General features: G+C 33.9%; 1 protein-coding gene across 1 annotated transcript in view; it reads left to right on the top strand.

Annotated features, from left to right (window-relative positions):
* The window catches only part of LOC136990036 (uncharacterized), a 48,684-nt gene extending 26,835 nt beyond the window's left edge, over positions 1–21,849 (top strand). Inside the window, exons 3-4 of the mRNA XM_067288370.1 lie at positions 20,121–20,271; positions 21,358–21,849. Of these exons, the coding sequence (XP_067144471.1) occupies positions 20,121–20,271; positions 21,358–21,688 (482 nt within the window). The 3' untranslated portion in view covers positions 21,689–21,849. The remainder of the gene's footprint in view (positions 1–20,120; positions 20,272–21,357) is intronic.
* The last annotated feature ends 1,636 nt before the right edge of the window (positions 21,850–23,485 follow it).

Raw genomic sequence — 23,485 nt, 5'->3', positions numbered from 1 at the left:
GTTTTTTGTTGATTTTTCTTAATTTATTTATTTATTAATGCTTTTTATTCTAAGTGGCATTAGTAAAATCATTTTAAATAATTAAAAACATAAAAAGTGTTTTTTAAATGAGAAAATAAATATCAAAAAAAGTCATTAAAATACGATAATATTTCATGCAGAATTTTTTATATTTATTAAAGAAAATTTACTAAATGGAGATATCAATATTTATTATTTATTTAATTACAATAACTTTGGCAAATTATGTTTAATAATTTAATAATAGTAAACAGGGACACCTAGAAGAGGGAAGCGGCAAATTGCCCTGGGCCCCGAGCAAATGGGGGTCCCATTTACAATGGTTGTTTTGTTTACGTTCTTTAATATAATAATTAAATTCCCTGTAGGAACCCCAATATGTACTTTGCCCCAGGCCTCCGTTATTCTGTGGGCTGTCCTGATAATAAAATTACCGATTATTTTAAAATTTACACGCTACCAAAACAATTTTTCCAATTAAGATCCCGCATTGATCATAACTTTAAAACTTCTATTACTAATTTCAATTTTGTTACGCTATTGTTTTAATTCCCTTCTTCCGTAAACAAAGTTGAATTTGTAATTTGCAATAAGGTTTGGTGTTGATGCATTAAAAAAATTATCTCGAGTGTTACTCAAACACGAATCTTCACCGCTTCCGCTTTGTGTAACTCTTACCTCTAAATACGGAGCAAATTACCTCCAAAAACCTCCATGTATGATAGCAAATACATCCAAAAAACCTCCGAAACTCCTGCTCCAGCTGCTGTTTTTCTCGATCCAATTTGATTATTTGTTTTGAAAAAACAAAATTTTGGTAGGTTCCTTTCTTAATTTCAATCCACACTTAACTCTCAAAACAAATGCCTTTCTTCCCTAAATTATACCTGAATTCCGTAAATTTTGGAAGAAATTCCTAATCCTGGCAATCTTGTACAATCTCCTGCTCACTGCAAAAACATTGTACAAAATTAGTACTTAGTTTTAGAAAGTTTTACCTTTAGTTTTAAATTTTATTAATTTACAACTAAAGATTTTTAGAACACGGAAATAATTATTTTTAGAAATCCCTAAAAACACTTTTAAATGTAACTCACCTCTAAATCTGGAGGTAGAACCTTCAAAACGGCCACCTGGATTCAATTTTCAGCCAACGAGTGGGGGACCTGATTATCCATAAGTCATTTCACAGTTTGGGCGACTCTTCTGATTTCATCTTTCCGACCGACACTGAAGAAGAGGTTAACTAAATCCCTCGTTTCCTGTTCTACGCGTGTTAATTGATTATGCCCTATTGTATTACTGTATGATTTATTTTATACACTTTTGATTTTGAGGATATGAGTGCTGTTAGAGGTGGATTCAGAGGGACCAGGCATTGCCCCCTGTTATTTTTCATGTTACTCAATCAACTTAGAATTACATTAATTACCTAACCTTACCTAATTGAAGTCATGCTAACAAAACTGATTTTATATCAACGGGATGCTGCAGCACCATATGCAACCTCCGTCTACGCCCCTGATTATGGTACATTTATCATTTTAGAGTTTTGTTGAAACAAAAGTGAAGTAATTAGGGGGAACCATTGCTAATGACTATTGATCTACACCACTAATTGTTTTTTAGGTGTAATGGGAATTAACAAATTTAAATAGACTAAAAGTTTCATTATTATATATTTTTTGTAAATGTTCTGTGTAACTAATCAATAACAGGTTGCATAAAATTATTTATCGTGTGGATAAAATACTTGTTCACTTTTAATTAACACTGTTTTTCTTAATGCACAGTACATTAAGTAAGTAATTTATACGCATTGAATCATTGACCCAACCTCTTTTAACGTGCTCTATTGGCTAATAAATAAAAAGTGTTTTTTTTCGTAATTAGTGGTCTCTAAAATCGAGGATTTATAGCGTATTCATAAAAGATAACTCGTAAAATAATCTAAAATTATGGTAGCGCTATCCGTTATTATATTTTAGTATAAGTCCAACCTTACTCGAGATACGACACACGACCCCCTTTATCTCCCCACCACCCCTCGGCCTTTAACCGCCAACATTTAATATCATCACTGCTCCTAATACACAAACCTCCCTGCAAAATATCAGAAATTCTCGACAAAAGGGATAGGAGTTATCAAGCTTCAAAATGGATGAACGAAATCGTACCCAACACACACAAACATCCATAAACACAGCAAAAACTGATTTTTTAAAATATTTCTCGACGTTTCAAGGGGCCACTTTTTGACCGATCGCCATACTTTTCCTCTGTTAATATAACAGCCAGAAAAATAAAAATAATTAAACAAGAACTTTCGAAAACCACTTTCGCGGTCGTCGTCTTCACGTTCTGTAGACGATTGAGTAATCTAGAATGGACGACACTGTCGAAAGTTACCGTTTTTGCTGTATAACGATACTTTCGTGTGGAATATCTTTATGAATCTTGGGCGATCTACCAAGAGGGTGTGCAGTGATACAGTCGAACCTCCAACAACGACCACTCGTAAACGGCGGCCATTTTCTAGAAACGTTACTTTTTTAATGCGTACAAAATAACCTGCACACGACGGCCATTTATAAGTTTTCGTCAGTGGCCGTTGTTCAGAGGTTTGACTGTATTTTATGTGGAAGAATTAGAAAATTTGGAGGCAAGAATTGACTTAATTAACACATAATAAAAGCAGGAATATGTGTTTCTGATGAAATTCGACGGTTCGAATTCTATAAAGTGATTGTAAATTGAGTAATTCTTAACTCATTACACACTTTAATAATTAGCATGTAAATCAGTCTCTATGCTAATTATATTGATTAAATCTGTGTGGTTTATATTATAATATTATTAGTCTGTGTGGTTTATTAATTAATAATCCATTTTATACTTAATTCTTAAACACATTTATTTCAAGTTTTAAAATTAATATATAAATATGAATCGAAATGAAAATAAATAATGCTTTACATGAAATTACGTGAAAATACACGCATTTCGGCGTGTAAATTACAGCAATTTGATTAATAAAATTATAGGTCTATATGATTGATCGTTGTTCCAAAGATTTTAATTGTTATATACTAAATATTATAATATATTCAATTTGAATTTGTTGCATTTATCATATCCCATCTATTGGGCCTGTTCTAGTGACGACCGGGCCCACTAGTGCCCGAGTGGATAATCAAACCCCCGAACATTTAGTTGATCGTTGGTTCGAGCCCGGCCAACGGGTTGGCTACCTGGAGTTTTCCGGGTTTTTTTCACGTTTGTAACATCTAAATAGGGCCCAATTTCTTATAAGAACGCCTCCGGGTGGTACCCCTCGGCAGATGGCCCAACTGTCGATTGCCTTAACCAAATAAACCAATGTAGTGAGGACCGGATGGCCGAGGCAGTTACAGTGTCATTTATGATCTGGGGAATCCGGGATCGATTCGATGCGGTCAGAAAACTCCAGGAAGTTTTCTAGGACTAATCTTCTCACCCGGCCATTTCCATTATGGGTCTGGCTGAACCCACGATACATATGATTGAAAGACCCGAAGGGGTGTCAACGATGAAAAACAAACCAATATTAGCTTCGTATACGATTTCTATTCAAAAGTTTTTAAATCATTATTGTAGAAAATAGCATTCCATATTTATTTTACTCGGTTTTCAGGCCGAGTGAATAAAACCACTCGGCCATTGGTGGACACGTAGGTTTTTCGGGTTTTCTTCACATGTATGACATCTTTGTATTGAAGTTGATATTGATGAGCGGTTTAAAAATAAAATAAAAAATGAATGGTTTAAATTGTATTTATATTCTGTTTCTTTAGAACTCAAATTATTAATAAATGCTGTTAAAAGTTTAATAAATTACAATTTAAGTTACATAATAAAACATTTAACATAAATATTACACGTTGTTATTAACAAATACAGTCGAACCTTCAATAACGGTCATTCTTCTAGGAACTATTTTGAACTAAAATTCATACAAAATAATTTGCGGACAATGACCACCCACTCTTGTGTTTCAATCATTGGCCATTGTTGGGGTTCGACTGTAATATAAATTAGTTCTATACAATTTAAGAAATTCTATAAAATGCGTACAAAATAATCTCCAAAAACGGACAATTTTATGTTTCAGTCGGTGCTCGTTGTTCACAGGTTCGATAGAAAATATAATATACAAGGTAGTTGTGTATAATTAAAGAAATTGTACATAAGGTAAAGGAACAAATATAGCCTTATATCATTTAAAAAAAATGTCTCTTCGGAAGGCGCAATTGAATTTTTAATATCTAAAATGTAAATTTTATTTTTATTTCATTGGGAATAAGTAAAAATTTATAAAAGTTTATTTTACTCGGTGTTTTAATTAATAAGACAAATAAGAATAAAACTTGCGGATAAACTTGTCTTTTTAGTGAATTAACAATAGCCAGAGCTCATTGTACATAAACAAATAAAACTAAAAGGTTGGCTTTAAAAAGAATAAAATCTACTTACGGATGGGAAAAAATCTGTAGAAATAAAAAAACAATAATATTATTAATCAGTTGGGCGGAAAAGATAAGAGAAAATGTTGCGTAGAAGAGAGATAATCACTTTAACGAAGTTTTAAGTGCAGTTACTTTACTTGTTAATATTTCTTTGTGTCATTTGGACGTTGCAGATGATGATAAAGCACATTTAGAAATTCTTAAATATAAGAGACACGAAATGAAGTTTCCTTCCAATCGACTGCTCACAATATAAAGAACCGAATACATTTATTCCTGTTTATTTTAATAGCAAAATGCGTTTATTTATAAAGTATTTTAAGGTTTTATTTAACATTAAAAATTATATAAAAATATTACACGAATTAACAATACAGTTTGTCACGTATAGGGGCATGCTTATAATGCTACAACATTACTTTATATCAAGGGGTGCTGCAGCACCGTGTCGAGCAATCAGTTTTCTTAGCACGACTCCAAGTAGATAACTAAATTAATTCTAACGTAATTGAGAAACATTTTCCCAAAAATGACAGGGGACACGCGTCTTGGTCCCCCCGAATCTGTCTTCCGCAGCACCCATATTTTCGAAATCCTAGATACACAGAGGATGGGAGGCCTTTCTACGAGAAACTGACCTTCTGTTCAGGTATTATAAACGTGAATAAAGTCCGGAAAATTCCGCGTGGCCAGCCCATTGGAAAACCCACGACCAACTACCGGTATTCGGTGATTTTATCCATTCGGCCACCGGGGGGCTAAAACTATAAGTAATCAAAACGAATTTTTCATTTGGAACAACCGACAGGGTGGCTAAAATTTTCTGTGGAAGGCTCAGACATCTCCGACTACCTACATCACGGGTTCTTCCAGCCCACGACGAAGGTGGCCTAGTGGCGATGGACCAGGTCCGAAATATTCGGGACTCGCGAAAATTCGGGGAGTCACCCAGAGCGATAGAATCGTAAAAACGAGATTACAAAGCTCTTATTAAATTATTTGGCTTTCGAAATGGAATGAAATAACGAACTAGTGATAAATGGATGGCGGGAAAACAACTAAAAACAAAAGAAAAAGAATTAACAATTGCAAATGAAAGATGATAAATTACTATCGATATTCTTATCTTTATACTTTTTTTTCTTATTGCAATACGCATGAAAATTATACGAAATAATATTTATTTATTAATTTAAAAGAATATTTGTAAAAAATAATGTTTTTATTATAAAATATTTAAAAAAATACAGTCCCTATATATCAATAACTGCATTGTTCTTAAATATTCATATTGTTTACTCGTAGATGTTATCAGAATATAAAAATTCCTGTTATAGACGTTTCGGTGTTTCGATGTTCAAGAAATTCTCAACTGCTTATATATATATAACTTCAATTTTCTATTTATAGCGGCGATTGATCTTTCGAGGTAAAAATTTTAAGAGGGGGGAAAGAATCGAATCATTTTTATAGAGAGATAAAATATTACTTGGCATTTGTAAATAATTGATAATATGACAAGATAAAATAATGCATTCTCCATATTCTAACATATAATGTATAAAAGTATGTAAAGAAATATAAAATAATGATTTTTTAAACAATGCCAAAGAAAATAGCCGAGAAATAGCTCATTTTCGAGTAAATCTACTTCGATGTACGTAATAGAATTTACACGTGTACCACTCTATGTACGGTACAACGGTACATGTCTACACGTGTAAATTACGTGAATTAAAGGACGTGAGGCAACGGATTTAATGGAAAAATCGGTGCGTGTAAACTTGGTACGAAGGCTTTAACGGAATAAGGCATTTACGCTATGGAATTAAGTATATTTTATAACGTATGCTTTTAATAAATATAATACATTACAGTTTACAATTACGATTAATTTATAAACGCAATTTTTCGAAGATGTGGCGGAAGTGTACGTCTTCAAATCGATATTATTTAAATTTTACAAAAAAAAGGAACAAAAAGTGATCCAATCCATTTGGAAAATTGTCTGAATCAATATTATTTTTTATACATTTGCATTAAATTTTCTACCACGTATCAAAAATTGATCTTCCACTATTTATCGTTTATGTACCTTTTTATGCATCTTATTTATTATAAATGTTTTTGTTTTATTACAGATTTTTCCTAAATGCAGTGTAGGATATTATTATTGTTGAAAATGTCATCGTACCCTTCATTCTGTCAGACGTAATCATTTTTTATAGGACCTACTATTGATCATTTCTGCTGTTCTCTTCGTATTAGTTACCGAGTACTTTAATTAGTTTCCCAGCTTTTAATTATTTCAAGATATATCCGAAATAATAAAATTATCCCACGCAAGGATTTTTTAATATTATTAATATTTAAAAAAATTATAATCAAAGACGTTTTACATTAATGACGATGCCACTAAATCCCTATCAATAGAGGATCCAGAAATCTTTAGAGAGAAAGGAAACAATGCGCTTTACAAAACTCTTTACTATGCGAGGTGCGGGGGTTTACGCGTGAAAACCCCTAGAAGGGTTGCAGCTGCGCCCTGCTTGGTTTATTTGTATACGGCATGGGAGATGCCTCTCCGGAGGTCTTTCTATGGGAAACTGGTCCCTATTTAGGTGTTATAAATGTCGAGAAAGGCCAGAAAACACGTGGGCGGCGCGTTGGCCAGGTGCGAACCCACGACCGACTACCAGGGTGCGTATACTTTTCGTTTCGGACGAATCGATTTGTAAGATCGGATCAGTCTTTGTCGTGCGATACGGATCGCTTCTGTCGCGTGTGTTCGTTGGCGGAAAGTATACGAGTAGGATCGAATCGTGTTTACTCTGAATAAAGTTGCTGACAAACGGCAAAATGGGAGAGTGCACGCCATACATTCTTGCCTACAGTCTCAAAATTTCTCTTAATAGTTATTTTTTCGTCTCGGTTAATCGGATATTTTAGTAATAATTTTACTTACCATTTATGAGTTTTAAATACTTTTCGTTGTCGACAGTTAAATATATTTCTCTACTGTCAACTGTAAGTTTGATCGCGATCCAGATTGGTCAGATCTCTATAGTTGATTTGTATGAACGATTTGAACGATCAGAGTGATCTTAGATCGGTTTGATTCCAAAAGTGCCCGTTCCAAGCATCCCCGTGTTCGGTGGTTTTACGTATTCGGCTGCGGCCCGCACCTCCTAAATCCGCCTGTGTACATTTTGAAATCATTTGACAATTATTACATTTTTCTTCCTCGAATCCAATCTAATTGCCTTTAATTATTATGAAAATTTTAATTAAATGATTTTGATTCATTTCACTTTATTCTTTCCAAAGATTAACAACATTAATTCCTACCGATCGTGTTTCGTCGGTTGACATTTTAATAACAAGGATTTTACAAGTAGTATTTGTAATATTTCTTTCCGAAAATAGTTAAAAATTCAAAAAGTTTGAAGCTCAAAATTAATGTTAGATTAATTTGTAAATGTGCGAGTAAATTAAACGTATAATTAAAGTGTTAATGAAGTACAGAACTGTTATTAAAAGGGGTGTAATGCTGTTGTATGCTGTTATAGTCATTTATATCAATTTCTGTCCTTAATAATACGAAATTTTTGTGTTATAATTGTTAAAAAACGCAGCTTTTATTTATTTTTTTCTATTTCAAAGTACATTCACTGCATTTGTGCAAAATGCTTTTGAAAATCAATACGTTTGTTCGTACAGGTAAAGGACAGCGATAACATTCAAAGGCACAAATAAAATAAACGGATTTCTTTGCTAATTTTATTGTATTTATAATTAAAATTTTAAAATTTTGGGCAATTCTTCAATAATTTAAAATGAATAAAAATGAGATTTATGTTTTATATTTCTTAATGCTTAAATGTGTTTGATTATTTAACAGAACACGCTGTAAATATTCAATAAATTTAACAAATATTAATATTGAAACAAGCGAATATTTAATAATTCAAAAATAATAAAAATGTAGTTTATAGATTTTATTATAAAACATTTTAATTTCTCCTTTACATTAAATAATTTTTCTAAGATTAAGGGTGAGAGTTGGTAGGGGTTGGGCCACCCCCACTGTACACATGTGTACAGTGCGTTTACATATATATAATAATTAATTTCTACAATTGGTTATGTTTGGGGGGATCGGGGTGGGGTCACCCTCTTAGACATCATCAAAAAGCGTTGTCTTGGACTTAAATATATCCTTAAAGCTGATTAGAAGTGGATGAACTTCGAGATTTGAGGACACGATACGAAACAAGCCTTTAATAACAATAAAAAGTAATTTATTGTGTGATGAAATAACAGTAAAATGGTATTATTTTATAATGTACACATCTATAAATTTCAATTTTTTACTTTTTGCTTTTATTTTCTATTTTTTTTTTCTTGTTGATGTAGTATATACTGTATATGTATATATATATTAATTTGAGTAGCTACCTTTTAAAGTGTTATATGGAGCCTGACGTATAACAATATAAATGAATCGATAATGCCACGTCAAGTACACTTAATTTACTTGTTTTCTTGTACAGTACATTTAACCGCTTAATATAAAAAAAATCTGTTGAATTAATAAATATTATATTAATTGAGGTAATTATGCTTATTATCTCATCCGTCGACTGTTTGAACAAAAACTATATCTGGACCTGTATTATTAAACAGGTATTATTGTCTATTTATATTCTATTATTCGTTATATAATAGAATAATTTATATGTAATAATATATATAAATTGCTAAGCATCTTTGTTATGTAAATTATATATGTGTTTGCAAGATATTCGGTAGACATTAGCTATTTATGAATAAACTCGTTAAACCGATAATACCAGATTGAATATTCAAATCTTTTCATTCCTGCGGGTTATGTATTGCTGAATTTATAATTTTATACTCAAGGTCTAATAATATTCTCATTAGTTTTGAATTTTCATAATTAAAAATTTAATATAAAAGTAGGAAAACTTTAATGATTAATTAAACATTGTTTCAATAGTAACTTTTCAAAGTAGAACCATTCCGGACAAAATGGGACTATTAAGAAAAATTGACAATATTGAATACCGAACACGTGTGAAAATATAGGCTACAGTAGAATATCATATATCTCCTCGTATGCCCATTTGTGACCAACACGTTTTGCCAGTTTTGGTCGAAACAGAGTGTATAAGATGAAACAGTTAGATTTAAAACAGTACCGGCTACCGAGCTGCTAAACTCATAGTGTGACAGGTGGACTTTCCATACGTCACACTATGCCGAGATACACGTATGCTTCATAAATAAAGTTACAGGTACGTACAGTACCTGCATTAATAATGTACTCGGCACTAATGTTCTATAGTTTTTGTAGTCGAAGAATAAAGTCGAGCGGTTAAGGTGACAGTCTAAAGCTCCGGGTGACCCTGGATCGAATCCAGACGAGCCGAAAAATCTCAGAAATGTTTCGAGACGTCAGGCCTCTCCCTCACCACCCGGCCACCCCATCGTGGGCTCGCTAAAAAGGTCTTCTTAGTGTCTACACGGGAGAAAGAGATTTAAAAAAATCACTCGTTTTTCCAGACAATAAATAGGCCCGCGCCGTCCATACGGCCATATTTTGCAAAATGACCGTCAGCTTATTAATTTGTATTTATTTTATTTTTAGGCAATAAAAATGTCTCCTAAAACGATTTCGTTTTATCTTATCTGAAGATTTAAAATTGTTTATATTTCGGCTATTTTCGGCTTATTTATTAAAGGCTAATACGTCATCATTTTGTTCAATATCACGCGCCATAAAGCAACGTGTTTCGATGATATTATTTTGATTTACGTCCAGGTCTTTCTTTTATGACTCGACATTTGACGTGGCAGGTATAATGCCCATTAATTCTTATTTACGGTAAAAATCGCTTCCTTTATCCAATATTTGAAAGTTATATCGAATAATGAACTATGAATAATAATAATAATGACGATGGTTTTTTTAAGTTCCCGGTAATTCCTGGGGATTTTTGAGATTTTGGAACTTTCTTGGAAAATTCCTAGGATTTTTTCAGGACATTTTGAAGTTTCCTAGAAATTTCTAGGATTTTTGGAGATTTTTTCTGGATTTTTTCTAAATGCGCAAGGAATACAAATTGGTGTCTGTTAAAACAATCGGCAGAACGAACATAATTTGGCCTCGACAGTAAAAATAAAAATAACTTTGTTCGGTTTTTTAACGAGTTTATAATATATTTTAATTAATAAATAAAGAAAATACAAATAATGACATATATAATTAACTGGAAAAATTATATCGTATACACGCGCTTTAACAAATTAATTAATTAATGTTCTTTTAATTAAATTTCTTTTCCGAAAGAAAATTTTAATTTTAATTGCATCGTATTTATGTTTATAAGGATAAATTTACCTCATAAATGGCAATCATTCGGATTATGAAATCGAAATACTTTATCATTAAATAATTACATTACTGTAATTCAAAAAATCACAAACACCATACATTAGCGCTAATAAACTTTAACAAAAAACCACTCGTTTTTCCAGACAATAAATAGGCCCGTGCCGTCCATACGCCCATATTTTACAAAATGACTGTCAGCTTATTAATTTGTTTAAAGAGTGAATGCCAATGGCTAATCGAGCCCCTTTGTGGCTCCTACACACAGAAGATTGGAGGTCTTTCGTGTAATTTTACGGCGCCGTAAACTAACGACGTCTGATTAGCAATTTATTTATAAATAAATTGCCTATTTTTTCAAATTCGAGACCCCTCGAGACCAGGGGTTCGTAGATGTGTGTCTCGCGTGCGAATTGAGTAACCCGCCACTACCGAATCCAAACAAATGCGATAGTCTCCTCTATTAAAATCCCTTTCCACAATCTCAAATGCCATTGGTTAAAACCGAATTATGTTCTTTACCACAATTAATTAATTTATCAAATATTATTAAATATATAACAGTTTTCTAGAAAGGCCACCGGTGACCCGAGTGGCTACACCATCGAACACTGGTTCTCGGCCGACCACGTGTAGTTTACCAGACTTTCTTCGGGTGTCTAATTAGAACCTAAACAGGGACCAGTTTTGCATAGAAAGTCCTCCCGAGACAGTACCCTTTGGCAGATTGCCCACCCGTTGCGTCGCCATACCCCATCAACCCTACGATCCATTTTCTAGAAAATTTTGATCTATTTCCGGACAATGTACTTGTAGACGTAATTATGATTGTAGTTTATTTCCAAATAAATAAATAAACTGAGAACTTTTAGTTACCCGGATCTGTATTAGAACCTAATACTTTTTCTATTTACGATCTCTTTCACGAGCATTTCTGAAGTCACAGCGATACTTGCGCATTGTGTCCTTATACTGTCGTATCAAATAACTTAGCTCTATTGATATTATCATAATACGCTTTTATTCATGGTGGCCATTCCATTACATTACAGGATAACAAAGACTGTACCAAAATAACGTATTTACACAATTACTTTTGCTTTACTTGTAATTTTCAAATAAAATTATTTTTTAAAAGTAAATGAAATTTACGTATATATTTTTTCGAAACAATAATTTAATACAAATATCCATTGAAATTCTTTGAAGGAATTCATTTATCATCGAACAGTGTAAAAGGTGCAGTTGACTTTTAATGTCTAAAATTTTATATGTAAATTGTTTTAAAGTTTGATTGAATTGGCAAAAGAAGGCAAGACGTGGCAGATGTGCCAAGAGGGGTGCCTCCCGGGAGGACTTTCTATAGGAAACGGGCTCCTATCTAAGTGTTAGACAAGTAAAGAACCCGCGACCGGTTCGATCTGCTAAAGGAGGATACCGGAAAGATTTTCTATATTTTCTAAATTGCAGCCCTATTTACGTATTAGGCACGTGAAAACAACCCGGAAAACTCCACGCGCTTAAGGCACGAACCCACGACCAGTTTTCAGTGGTTTTATCCCGAGTGCTGGTCGGCTCAAACTTTATTAAACCGAAGAAAATTGGAAAGATAATTTTTATTAAACACCGCACATTTTGATAGCTAAATTTGTTTTTAGCATTATTTCAAATTATGCAAATCTTCGACCGCGGATAAAACTTTGTTGTTAGCGTAATTGGCATTTATCCTAATACAGTCATTTCCTTCGTATATTTTTAAAAACATCGTTATTATTTATCTTCTTACAATAAATTATTATAAAAAATGCTACTTAAACAAATTTGTCATTCCCCTAAACTCCCCTTTGTAGTTTATCTCGAAATGTCATTGTGTTCCCTCTTAAATAATTTTATATTCAATTAAAAATCAACGTAATTAATGTTGTAAATGCTGATGCCAGGAATACGTAGGCCGATATTAAATATATTTATAAATTAATTATGTTTATTTTTGTTTTCTTCGTTTTACTAATTTATTAAAGTTTTGTGGGGGGAAGTACGATTTTTCGAGTGATAAAACTAATTACAATTGTTATTGTTATTGTCAAAAAGCAAAATTACATACAAAATAACCTTTAAACAACGGTCACCTTCCAACGACGACCTTTATTAACGTTTTTATCAGCGGCCGTTGTTCGGAGGTTTGACTGTACTGTATTAAAATCTTATATATAAAATTCTCGTGTCACAATGTTAGTTACCGTACTCCTCCGAAACGGCTTTACCGATTTTTACCAAATTTTATATGCATATTCAGTAGGTCTGAGAATCGGCTACTATCTATTTTTCATACCCCTACACCATTTCCCCCCTTTCAAAAATATATTTATATATGAATTAAGGCTTTTATGTCCAACAGATGGCGCTAACTTCCGACGACCTAAGTTTGCTTTTCTGTGAGAATGGACTGAAGCAGATCATTTTCTATCTATCTATATAAATAAAATATAACGTTCGTTTGTTCCCACCGATTCCTTTGAAATTTTGACACAACGTTGCATTCGAATACGCACGTGTTTTTATATAATATACATGTCGAAATTCCCCCCAGTGGGGGGAGATGGACGGGATTAAGGCTTACCGTGAAGAACTCGGCTTCTATTATACTATTTTACGTGCGGTTTTTTGCGTTTTTAATTGCTTTTTAATAGGTTACGTCAACAGAATATACACTAAAAAGGGATTTTTCGATATTCCCCAGCGGGAAAAGTGACGGGATTAAGGCTTACTGTGAAGAACTCGGCTTTTATTATACTATTTTAGACGCGTTTTTGATTGCGTTTTAATAGGGTACGTCAAGAGAATGTACACTAAGAAGGGATTTTTTGAAATTCCTTCCACGGGGGAAGTGTTATACATTTATAATACATACATTTTGAGCCACAACAACGCGTGGCCGGGTCAGCTAGTTATATTATAAACGTCTTTACTCGATTGTATACGAGTAGATGCATCGAAATGGCAATTATGTTTGTAGTATTTTAGTTTAGATGGGCTTCTCCACTAAGATTTTATTAAATATACAATTCACAAGACGTAGAATAATTAATTTTAGGTAATTAATATAATAACGAGCAAAATTTCGAAAAGTCTAATTATAAACATTATGAAAAATATAAGTTTTAAGAAAATACAATATAACAGAGAGACCGAGAGAATAGAACCACTAAAGACTCGTGGCTCGGCGTGGAGGTTTTTCAGTTTTCTTCGCGTTAAAAAGCGTATATTTTAAGTTAAATAAATGAAAAATGTGATTAAAAATTGCAGCCCGGCATTGGGACCACGTCACAATAAATAATTGTTCGTATAGAAACAATTTATAAAGGAATTACTTAAGTGAGGGCAAAATATCAGTCGAGTAGTATCAATATACGAATACATTTTACGCGACAGAAGGGTTGCGGGTCTGGAATAGCGGCGCCCTTTGCCCTTTCGATATTTAAATTATAAAATTGAATCATTGGGCCGAAAATTCGAGCCGAATTTCCGAATGCGTCACTGGACGGAATATTCATTAAGAAATCTTCGGCAGATTTCGTGTTTATCTCAACCGGTTTCGAACGTCGAATTTCGCATCGAATGGCTCGACTGACGTCGCGGCGAGATACGAAATGTAAATTGTCACACGTTTTAAATTCGAAGAACAAAAAGAGACAAAACGGAGAAAGAAGAGGAAGGAGAGAAAAAATGATTTCATTAACCGAATTTTATTTTTATAAATTTTCCCAAAGTACACTTAGCACACCCATCCATAAAGTCTTTCCATTCAGAATTTTATCTTATTTTTGTTGGCTGGAGGAATCTCTATTGAAAAACACTTACGGATCTTCGAGACATTCTAATGATATAACTTTGGCTACACGTCAATGGCGTCGTATAAATTCACTTTTTTACGCACGGAAGCAATTCCCTTCGTTTAATTTCTTCGAAATATCCCATAGAACTTGCCAAAGAAGAAAAGGAAGCGAATTAAATAAATTAAAATTGATATTAACAATTTAATTTAATTATTATTTCGGGAAAAGATACGAGAATCGATGGGGGAATTGGCAAAAATTTCAAAATTTAAGAACGAAAACGGAGTATCGATATAATTAAATTTAGTTATAGAAAAATAAGGAAAAGATGCGTTATAAACAAACGTAAATATCTTTTAATCATTATTTAAACGAATAGAATTTTCCAATGAAAAACAAATAAAATTGACGGGCATTAAAAAACACAACTGGTCTGGAAAGAAAAGCGGCGTATAAAACGGAATTAAATTTGCAGTCGAAAATATATTCTTGGCCAAATCGAATTTATTGTTTGGTTTCCTCTTAAACAACGACAATTTTAGTTTTCAAAGAGCAGAACTCGCAGACGTTTTCCTAGTTGCGCAAAGATTTCTCTTCTCCCAGACCTTCAAAAATCTCAGTAACGGCCGGAGAAAAAATTCTGTTAACTTTTCGTTCCTTCTCTGCAATTACTGTAGCGTTTTATCGAGCAGACGAAAAAGGTCTCGGGTCTGGTAAATTTGGTATATTTTACTATTTAAATCATCGAAAATATAATTCGTTTTACTTTCGCTTTCTATGTTAAAAAATGTTAATAAATCTACCTTCTATCTTCGTCGCCCTTTTAATGGGCCCGAGAAATAAATTTTGCCTCGGGTCTGGCAAAATTTGGGGCCTCCGGGGGGCCTCCGTCGCCGGCAGAGACGAAAAAATAAGTAGATTTCACCCGTGTACGGTGCCGAGTCGCGATTAATGTGACCTTCGGAAGTTTACGGCCAGTTCGTCGCCGCTGTCTGTTCTAGCGAGATACGATTGTTTCCTCTCGAAGGATCTTCTCGATCCCGAATCTTAACCGCATAAAAAGATAAGCCACACCATTGTCGCTATGATTTTTAATGGTTTCTATTCATCTACCGAATAGGATGAGAATTTAATTTCTTTTCCAGGCAAAAATGGATTGATTTATTTAGATTCTTTACAATACAAAGACTAAACAAAGGCCGATTTGTCTTTTTCGACAGTCTAAATCCAAGTTTTTACTTAGTCAGTTCTTAATTAAATTGGCTCCACCCAAAATGACGGGTAAAAATCAAAGGGCAAACCGAGTTAAATTCGACCGGACAAGTTTACAATTAAATAATTCAATTTTAGATATTAAAAATCAAAAACGTAAATAAGAAAATCTTTGCGAAGTTTTAATCGAAGAATATAATTACTTAAAAGTATAAAAATCGATTTTTCTCAAAGTGTACAATAATTAAAATCTGGTGGAAGTACACGGATTAACATAGAAATTGCATTTACTGCCGGTTCTTTAAGTATATTTCGACTTTTTTTCTTTACGTACTGTACCCGTACGTATTTACGTCTTATTAAATATTGTTTAAATATCGGCCTCGGCCTCGGCTATCCGGATTTTTTCCAGGAATTTTTCTCGGGTTTCCCGAAATTCCTGGGATATTTTGAGATTTTCGAAGGATTTTTTCGGGTTATCCGGGAAATTTCTGGGGTTCGTTCGAGAGACGTTTGTTCGGGCCCGCCCCTTAAGAACCACCCGGAAAATGTCCTCTCGGTGCCACAGAGGGAAAAGAGTCAAAAACGAAAACGCACGTACGAAATTTTTATTTACATTTTGAATCATTTTTCCCCTTTGTAAAATACAGAAAACGAAAAAAGTCTTTGTTTTGTTTTTATCTTAATTTGTAATTAGCTCGTAAGGTAAATGAATCTGTAATGAAAGATTTAATGATATAGCGAATGTTTATTAATTACTCATAAATATCATTTAATAATAGTAAATAAAGTATTTTTTTTCGTTTCGCTCGCCTTTCAAATTCCAGAGATTTATTAAATGACCAATTATAATACGAACACGGTTCACTCGTTAAACTACGTATAAGAATATTTTTTAAATATTAAAATACTTTATATTTATTTTAAATTATTACGAAGCAAGTTTTATATTATTAAATGTAATTTTAATTAGTAAAATTGATTATTTCGTATTTTAAGCGTTTTAGGGGACATTTTCGCCAAATTAATAGCAACAGACTTAGGTAAATTATAAATTATTAACGTTAAAAATGGAAAATATTTTAAAATTATTTGAAGAATTCTCTTTTCTTTCGACGGTCAATAATTTATTTTTAAAAATAAAAACATTACATTCTTTAGAAGAGAAGCGAAAATTGAAGAAATCCATTAAAAACTTTTCTTGGCTGGTATTTTGATTTTTTAAAATTATGTTCTCAAATCTTGCCAGTCAAATTCTGTCCACTTCTAATTAAGGGACTTCGAGGACATACCTGTGACAATACGTTTTAATGATGTTTTAAGAGGTGACCACTCTTACTATCTTCCATCCGCCATCTTCATTCTCGTTATCTTTTCCACCGACCGTCCTCCCCGTCCTCTAAACCGATTAAACGAAACCAAATGTAGAATTGTGTAAATGCGCTGCGATGTTACGAAAGTTGAGAGTGGTGTAACCCTAACCCGCCCCGCCCCGCCCCGCCCCGCCCCAATCTCGAAAGACACGACCAATAACAGCGTTTTTTAAAAGTATTTTATATTTGATTTACAAATCTATTGTCGAAATAAATCTGTCCGAAGAACTTCTCTAATCGCGTAACAGTTTGGGTCTGTTCGAAGTTCGAAACGATTGCTTCGGTTCGAAACTGTAAACTAGGAAACTTATTCTTGTCGACCGCCACGGGCAAATCCATCGATCTATCCGTACGATTGTTCTTAAAATGGCACCAAAGCAAAGTTCCTCTTCTGTAGATAATTTAACTCTTGTTTTAATTCCTACAAATGTACGATCGAAGGAAAAGAAATTATTCTTTTTTATTCATTCCGGAAGCTTATAAATTAATTAAGTTATTGCTTTATTTTAAAATATCGAATATATGGCGTATACGTATTAGTTTTAATAGTTTTATAAGAGTCTGCGGTTAATTTCCCCGGGGAGTCGAGCTGTTTCCAAAAACGTTTCGAGCGTCGGGTTTAGTAAAATTACGAAAATACGCAATGCGAATTCAAAAAGCCCTCGACAAAAGGTTAAAAAGAACGGAAAGTCTCGTGTATTAACACAAAACGTGGCAGTGACGTCGAGTCTTTAAGATTTCCCGAAGACATCTCGTCACATCGAACAATATAAATCGGCCAACTTGGTCGAAGAACCGGCGATTATCGTAAAGATAAGAAATTTTAATGTTTAGCGGATAATTGTTACGGTAATTAACTTTCTGCCACATTTATCCGACAAATACGTCATAATAACAAACGATTCTGGCATAAAGGGGAGGGACGGGGAAGAGCGCGTCCGTGGGGTGCTGCGGGTTTTCCTTCTCGACAAATATTTTAGTAGTTAGTGAAAGAATGAAGATTACATCCTCGACAGGAATAATTTATCAATTCGGCAACATAAAAATTTTATAACGAGAAATATTTCTCTTATCACTTTATAAAATGGAAAAAAAATGTAGCGATTGTGCGGTGGAAATCGAAAATCGATGGGGGGACGTGGAATAAACGTAAAAAAATGAGTGAAATGATCGGAGAATTGACGTTAGTTACTTTTTACAAGTATCGCTCCGCCCCTCGATACGGAGATAAAAGTAAAAATAAAAATTTTTCACTCCCGCTGCGAGTAACCAGAGCGTGCCAAAGTGAAATATAAATATTATTTTCGGAAGCTAAACGAAGGGTCGGTGCGTTATGACGAAAGGTTAAAGACCTATCTACAAATATCTGCAACGTTTCGAAGGTGGCCCTTGATAAGTAGGGAGAGATTACATTGGCTTTAGCAAACACTTACAAATGGGTCGACTCCATTGGAATTTATACGAGTTTCCAGCAAGTTTATTAAAACTCGAATAAAATAAAAAATAAAAAATTGAACTAGCGAAGAGTTTCCGGTCTTTCGCTTCTTCTTCCGCATGAAATTTTTATTTTAAGCTTCCCGAAATTTCTATTTCGGTGAAGTAAAAAAAGGGATGTACGTAATGGTTTCACTCTAGAAGTGGCTCTTAAGAATCTCGAGTAAACTTAAATTATATCGAATTCTTCCGCAATAATAATATATTTAACGATAATTTCTGTTAAAATTGCTTTAAGAAACGGAGAAAAAACAAGAAAATAAAAAGCGAAGACGAAATTACTTAAAAGGAAGGGAAAAAAGGGTGAAGATCGAGACGAATTGCGACAAATACGGGCTCCTATATCCACTGAAAATTTTTATTAGCAGCGGAAAAGATTCCATTCAATTTTCTATCGTAAAGTAATTTTTGTAATAAATTTAAAAATAATTCTCAATAGCGATTCTAGTTTCTTTTTCATTTATTTAAATACGCCAAGTGGTAATGTAATTGAAATTACACTTTGAAAATTCGCTCGGAAAGAAAAATAAATCAACGCGGCGACGATAAATTGACGTCGAGGGACGAAACGGGGTATAAAATTTAAGTAAAAATGTGTTTTTATAATAAATGTGGGCGGATCGCTGCCAAATCTGTAATACAAAACTCCCGAAACATTTTATAACAATAGCTCGAGTACGTACGGTAAAACCCGTGTAAACCGGAATCGCGCGGCAGCGAATATTTTTCCGTTTTTACCGTATTATCTGGCATGTAATTTCGGTTTAGACGCTTTTATCGGTCACGTTATTTAGACGGGGAGGGTCGGACCCCCGACGTATACGTGGCTAAAACGCTACGTCGCACGCGTGTGGCCCGATCCTAAAACGTCATTCGAACGACGTGGTCAGACCGAAAGTGGAAGAAATTGCGGGGTTCGATATCGAGAAAAGTAAATAAAAGCGTTAAATAAACTAAACGTATAAATTTGATGCGAAATTGAAATACTTTTATCGAAGGCGTACGCGTAAAGACGATTTCGCGACAGTTTGGCGTTACGTCGAACCGCGGCAGCTTGGATTTATAACGTTTAAGGAAGCGCATCTTTAATTTCCGGGAAATCTCGCATCGGATGCGTTGTAAACGTCTTTAAATTCGACTGGAATTACTTCCGCATCATCGAGTCGAGATCTCTGTTTTATTTAACGTTCGAGTCTTTCCGCTTTATTTAATTAAGTAAACCCTTTAATGTAAATTGTAACGAATTTCTTTTGTCTCTTTACAGTGTCGCTGTCGTTGGATCCTCGACCGATCGTTATTCCAATTCTGTCTTGCATCATCAGTTTTCCCATTATCACGTTTGCCATTATTTGCGCTCTCAGATACCGAGCGCAACGTTTACGCAAACGCGATCGTCTCCGTCGCTTGCAAGCGGGGTAAGTTCCTTATTTCGGGGGCTTCGACTCGTCCGTCTCGATCTACACCAAAACCGAGACCGCGCGCCGTTTCTTTAAATTAAAAGATAATTAAAAATTGCAGCCCGTTATTGCGAAGACGTCGCAATAAATAATTGCCGGTTACTACGGTTTTCTTCCCCCTTGATTACGGCGGTAAAATCTCATTTAAAATAACGGTTAACCCGTGACGAAACAGAAATGCCCGTGTTTCGTTTCGAGATTTCGGGAAATCGAAGGCAAAACTGTTGAAAACGTTAAAACGTGTTGAGAATGACCGAAGTCAAATCCGAAAATACTATTTTGAAGAAATATGGATTTTAGTATTCCCGCCGCCTTCTTCGGTTTCTTCAAATATTGAATTTCGAATGGGTACTGCTGTTAAATGTCGAGTAGACTTACTAAAATGCATTTCCATCGCTTTCTCTGAAGTCTAAAACAAAAAAGGTAATAAAAATATGAACTAGCTCTTAAATATTTAAAGAACTCGGTAGAATATTCTCCAAAGTGGTATTCCGCGATAGAATATTCTACCTCGAATACAATTTCGAAACTATCGGAAGAAATTCTTGGCACTCGCGGTGTCTTAATAAACACTTAACGCCGCGCGAGCGGAAGTCTCTCGCACCTTTTCCTTCCAAAAGTACTGGTTGGCATTTAAAATCATTTTCGAGGTGTGGAAAGGGTTCGACGGACTTTTGACGGCCGCTGCGAAAAATACTTAAAAAATAGACGAAAATATTCGAATTACGCGAGAGTTTATTCATTTCCTATAAATATAATAACTGCAATCAAACTATGGCGTGCACTGTGTGCATTTCGCGAAGAATATGAATTTATTTCCGGCCGTATCAATTAAATGTCCGAGCCGTTAGTACGAAAATAGCGAATATACGAATTTGCCACTATAAACGGCGAATTCGTACAACTAATTATAATTGAAAATGGCTTTATCGAAACGCGTCCAATTCGAACATATTTATAGTTAATTTAATTTAATTTAATTCATTTCTAGAGAAAACTTTTCCAGACTTTTAAGACGACGAATCGTTCTATTGCTATTTTTAGATATCGTTCCGTTACCTTGGACATTCCAAACCGTGAAAAGCCGTCTCTGTTTTCGAGAGATTCTTCCTCGGATCTAAAGGTTCTGGGAGAAAAATCGGACACGTGTGGGTCGCCGGCATCGCCTTTGACCTCTAGGAGAACATCCAGGAACAATAGCCAAGTGACTTTTGTCACCGCAGCCGTTATGCACGTACCGGAACTATTGAATCAAAACGGGAGGTTGAAGCGTGGTTCCAAAACTGTGGTCTCGTTTTGGGAGGAACCGGTACGAGGGGAGGACGTACACGAACTGTCCGAAGGAACGAAGCAAAATATATCTATTTCCAGGTAGCATTTATTCTGCGTCGTGCCACCAAGTGCCTCTAAATTCCGAAATCCCTCGTTTAAGAAGGACAATCAATCGGTGGCAATAGAAACAAAATTATTTTCTATAATAAAACCTGTCAAATCTGAATTAGAAAAGTCGAATTTTTTGCTAAGGTCGCGATTTAGATCACCGAAAATCCCAAACGGCACGAAAATAATATAAATATATCTTTAAAAAACAATAATTACTACTCGAAATGTCTCGGAAAATCAAAAATCGTGTTTAAAATTACACTTTAAAGCGAGAGAAACCGCAAATTTATAGTATTTAGAAGTTAAATCTTGTAGTATTTTTAAAATATAATTATATTTAGAATTAAAATAAAACGAAGAAAAATTCTGGGACCATCTCGTCGACGCTATGCCACTCGAAAAGACATTTATAAAGTAACGTTTTTTGTCCACGTATTTTTACAAAACGGCAAAATTCCTGTTCGGAACGTCCCTACTTAAAGCGAAAAATTCAAAAAAACGAAACTGTGATGGATTATTTCGTTACAAATTTTAAAAAATGACTCGGAAAGTTACGAATTACTCGAGTTTGTACGTTTAAACGAGAGCAAAAAATAAAAGTCTTCCCCAGAGGTGTACTCGCCCGTGAACAATACTTGTAGAAATAATACAAAACCCACTGATTGACGTAATTAACAGAACAATTATCGGGTTGTAAATAGCGGTATCGTTCATCGTCGGAAACAAATTTTCGACGGCATTTTATACGACTAGATGTGTTACGTCCATTCGGTTGTCACTCACGCCCTTTCACTTTCTTAATTGAAAGCACTTTCTTTCGTTTCTACTGTTCGTGTCTTGTGATTTACGATCTTCCACTCATGTATATTCGGTCTAAAAATCTATTCAAATACAATAAATGTTTTATTGCAAAGTTTACGCTTTTCTTTTATAAAACAATTTCCTTTTTTCCGATATTTTTTCTTTTTTTGTATCGATTTTATCCTGCAAACAATAAACTGTTTTACCGTCCGCTTCGAGTTTTATTTTGTTGTCGGTCCTAAATCGTCAACAACGAATTTGTTGTTTCGCTCCTCGATTTCCGAGTGGAAATTATTATTTACGAAATTACAAAATTATTACAATAAAACCTCTCCAAAACGGAACCCGAATAAAAAGGAAACCTTCCTAAACGGAGCAATTTTCTGCGTTAAATGAAGAACCTGTTTAAAACGGAAACCTGCCAAAACGTAAGAAATATTCGGTATCGTGCCGTTCCAGTTTACGCAAGTTTTACCGTATTCAAATGTACGCAGCAAAGCCTGCGTAAAGTGGATTCGGCGGTGCCGAACGATTTTGTCCGTTTTAGACAGGTTCTACTACATTAATTTCAACGAGAATATTTCTTTCCTTAAATTCGGTAAATAAACACGCTATTTTACTACTTTAAATTCGAAAATAAACTTGAAAACTTATCGTAATATAAATAATTAGATGTTTACTTAATTAAAGTAAATAATATAAGTGAATTATTTAATATATTTTCCGAGTAGTCCGTGTTTATTTAAGGTAACTTTTTTAAATATCCGTAATTAAATGATCGAATTTTAAAAAATTTCCAGATATATTTTATTAATTTTTTTGTTTGTGTAAGCAGATCTAAGGGAATTATTCTAACGGTTGTTCGTGACAATGACAGAAGGTGCCACGTGATTCGCTTTCTAGAAATGGCTTTATCGTAATAATCTGGAAGGAAATTAAATTGGAAATTTATCTCGATTTAACGAAATCCTCCCGCTTAATTTTAGAA

The sequence above is a fragment of the Centruroides vittatus genome, unplaced genomic scaffold (assembly GCF_030686945.1).
Source record: "Centruroides vittatus isolate TY-2023 unplaced genomic scaffold, ASM3068694v2 scaffold_861, whole genome shotgun sequence".
NCBI lineage: Eukaryota > Metazoa > Arthropoda > Arachnida > Scorpiones > Buthidae > Centruroides > Centruroides vittatus.
This window is presented reverse-complemented; position numbering and strand designations above follow the sequence as displayed.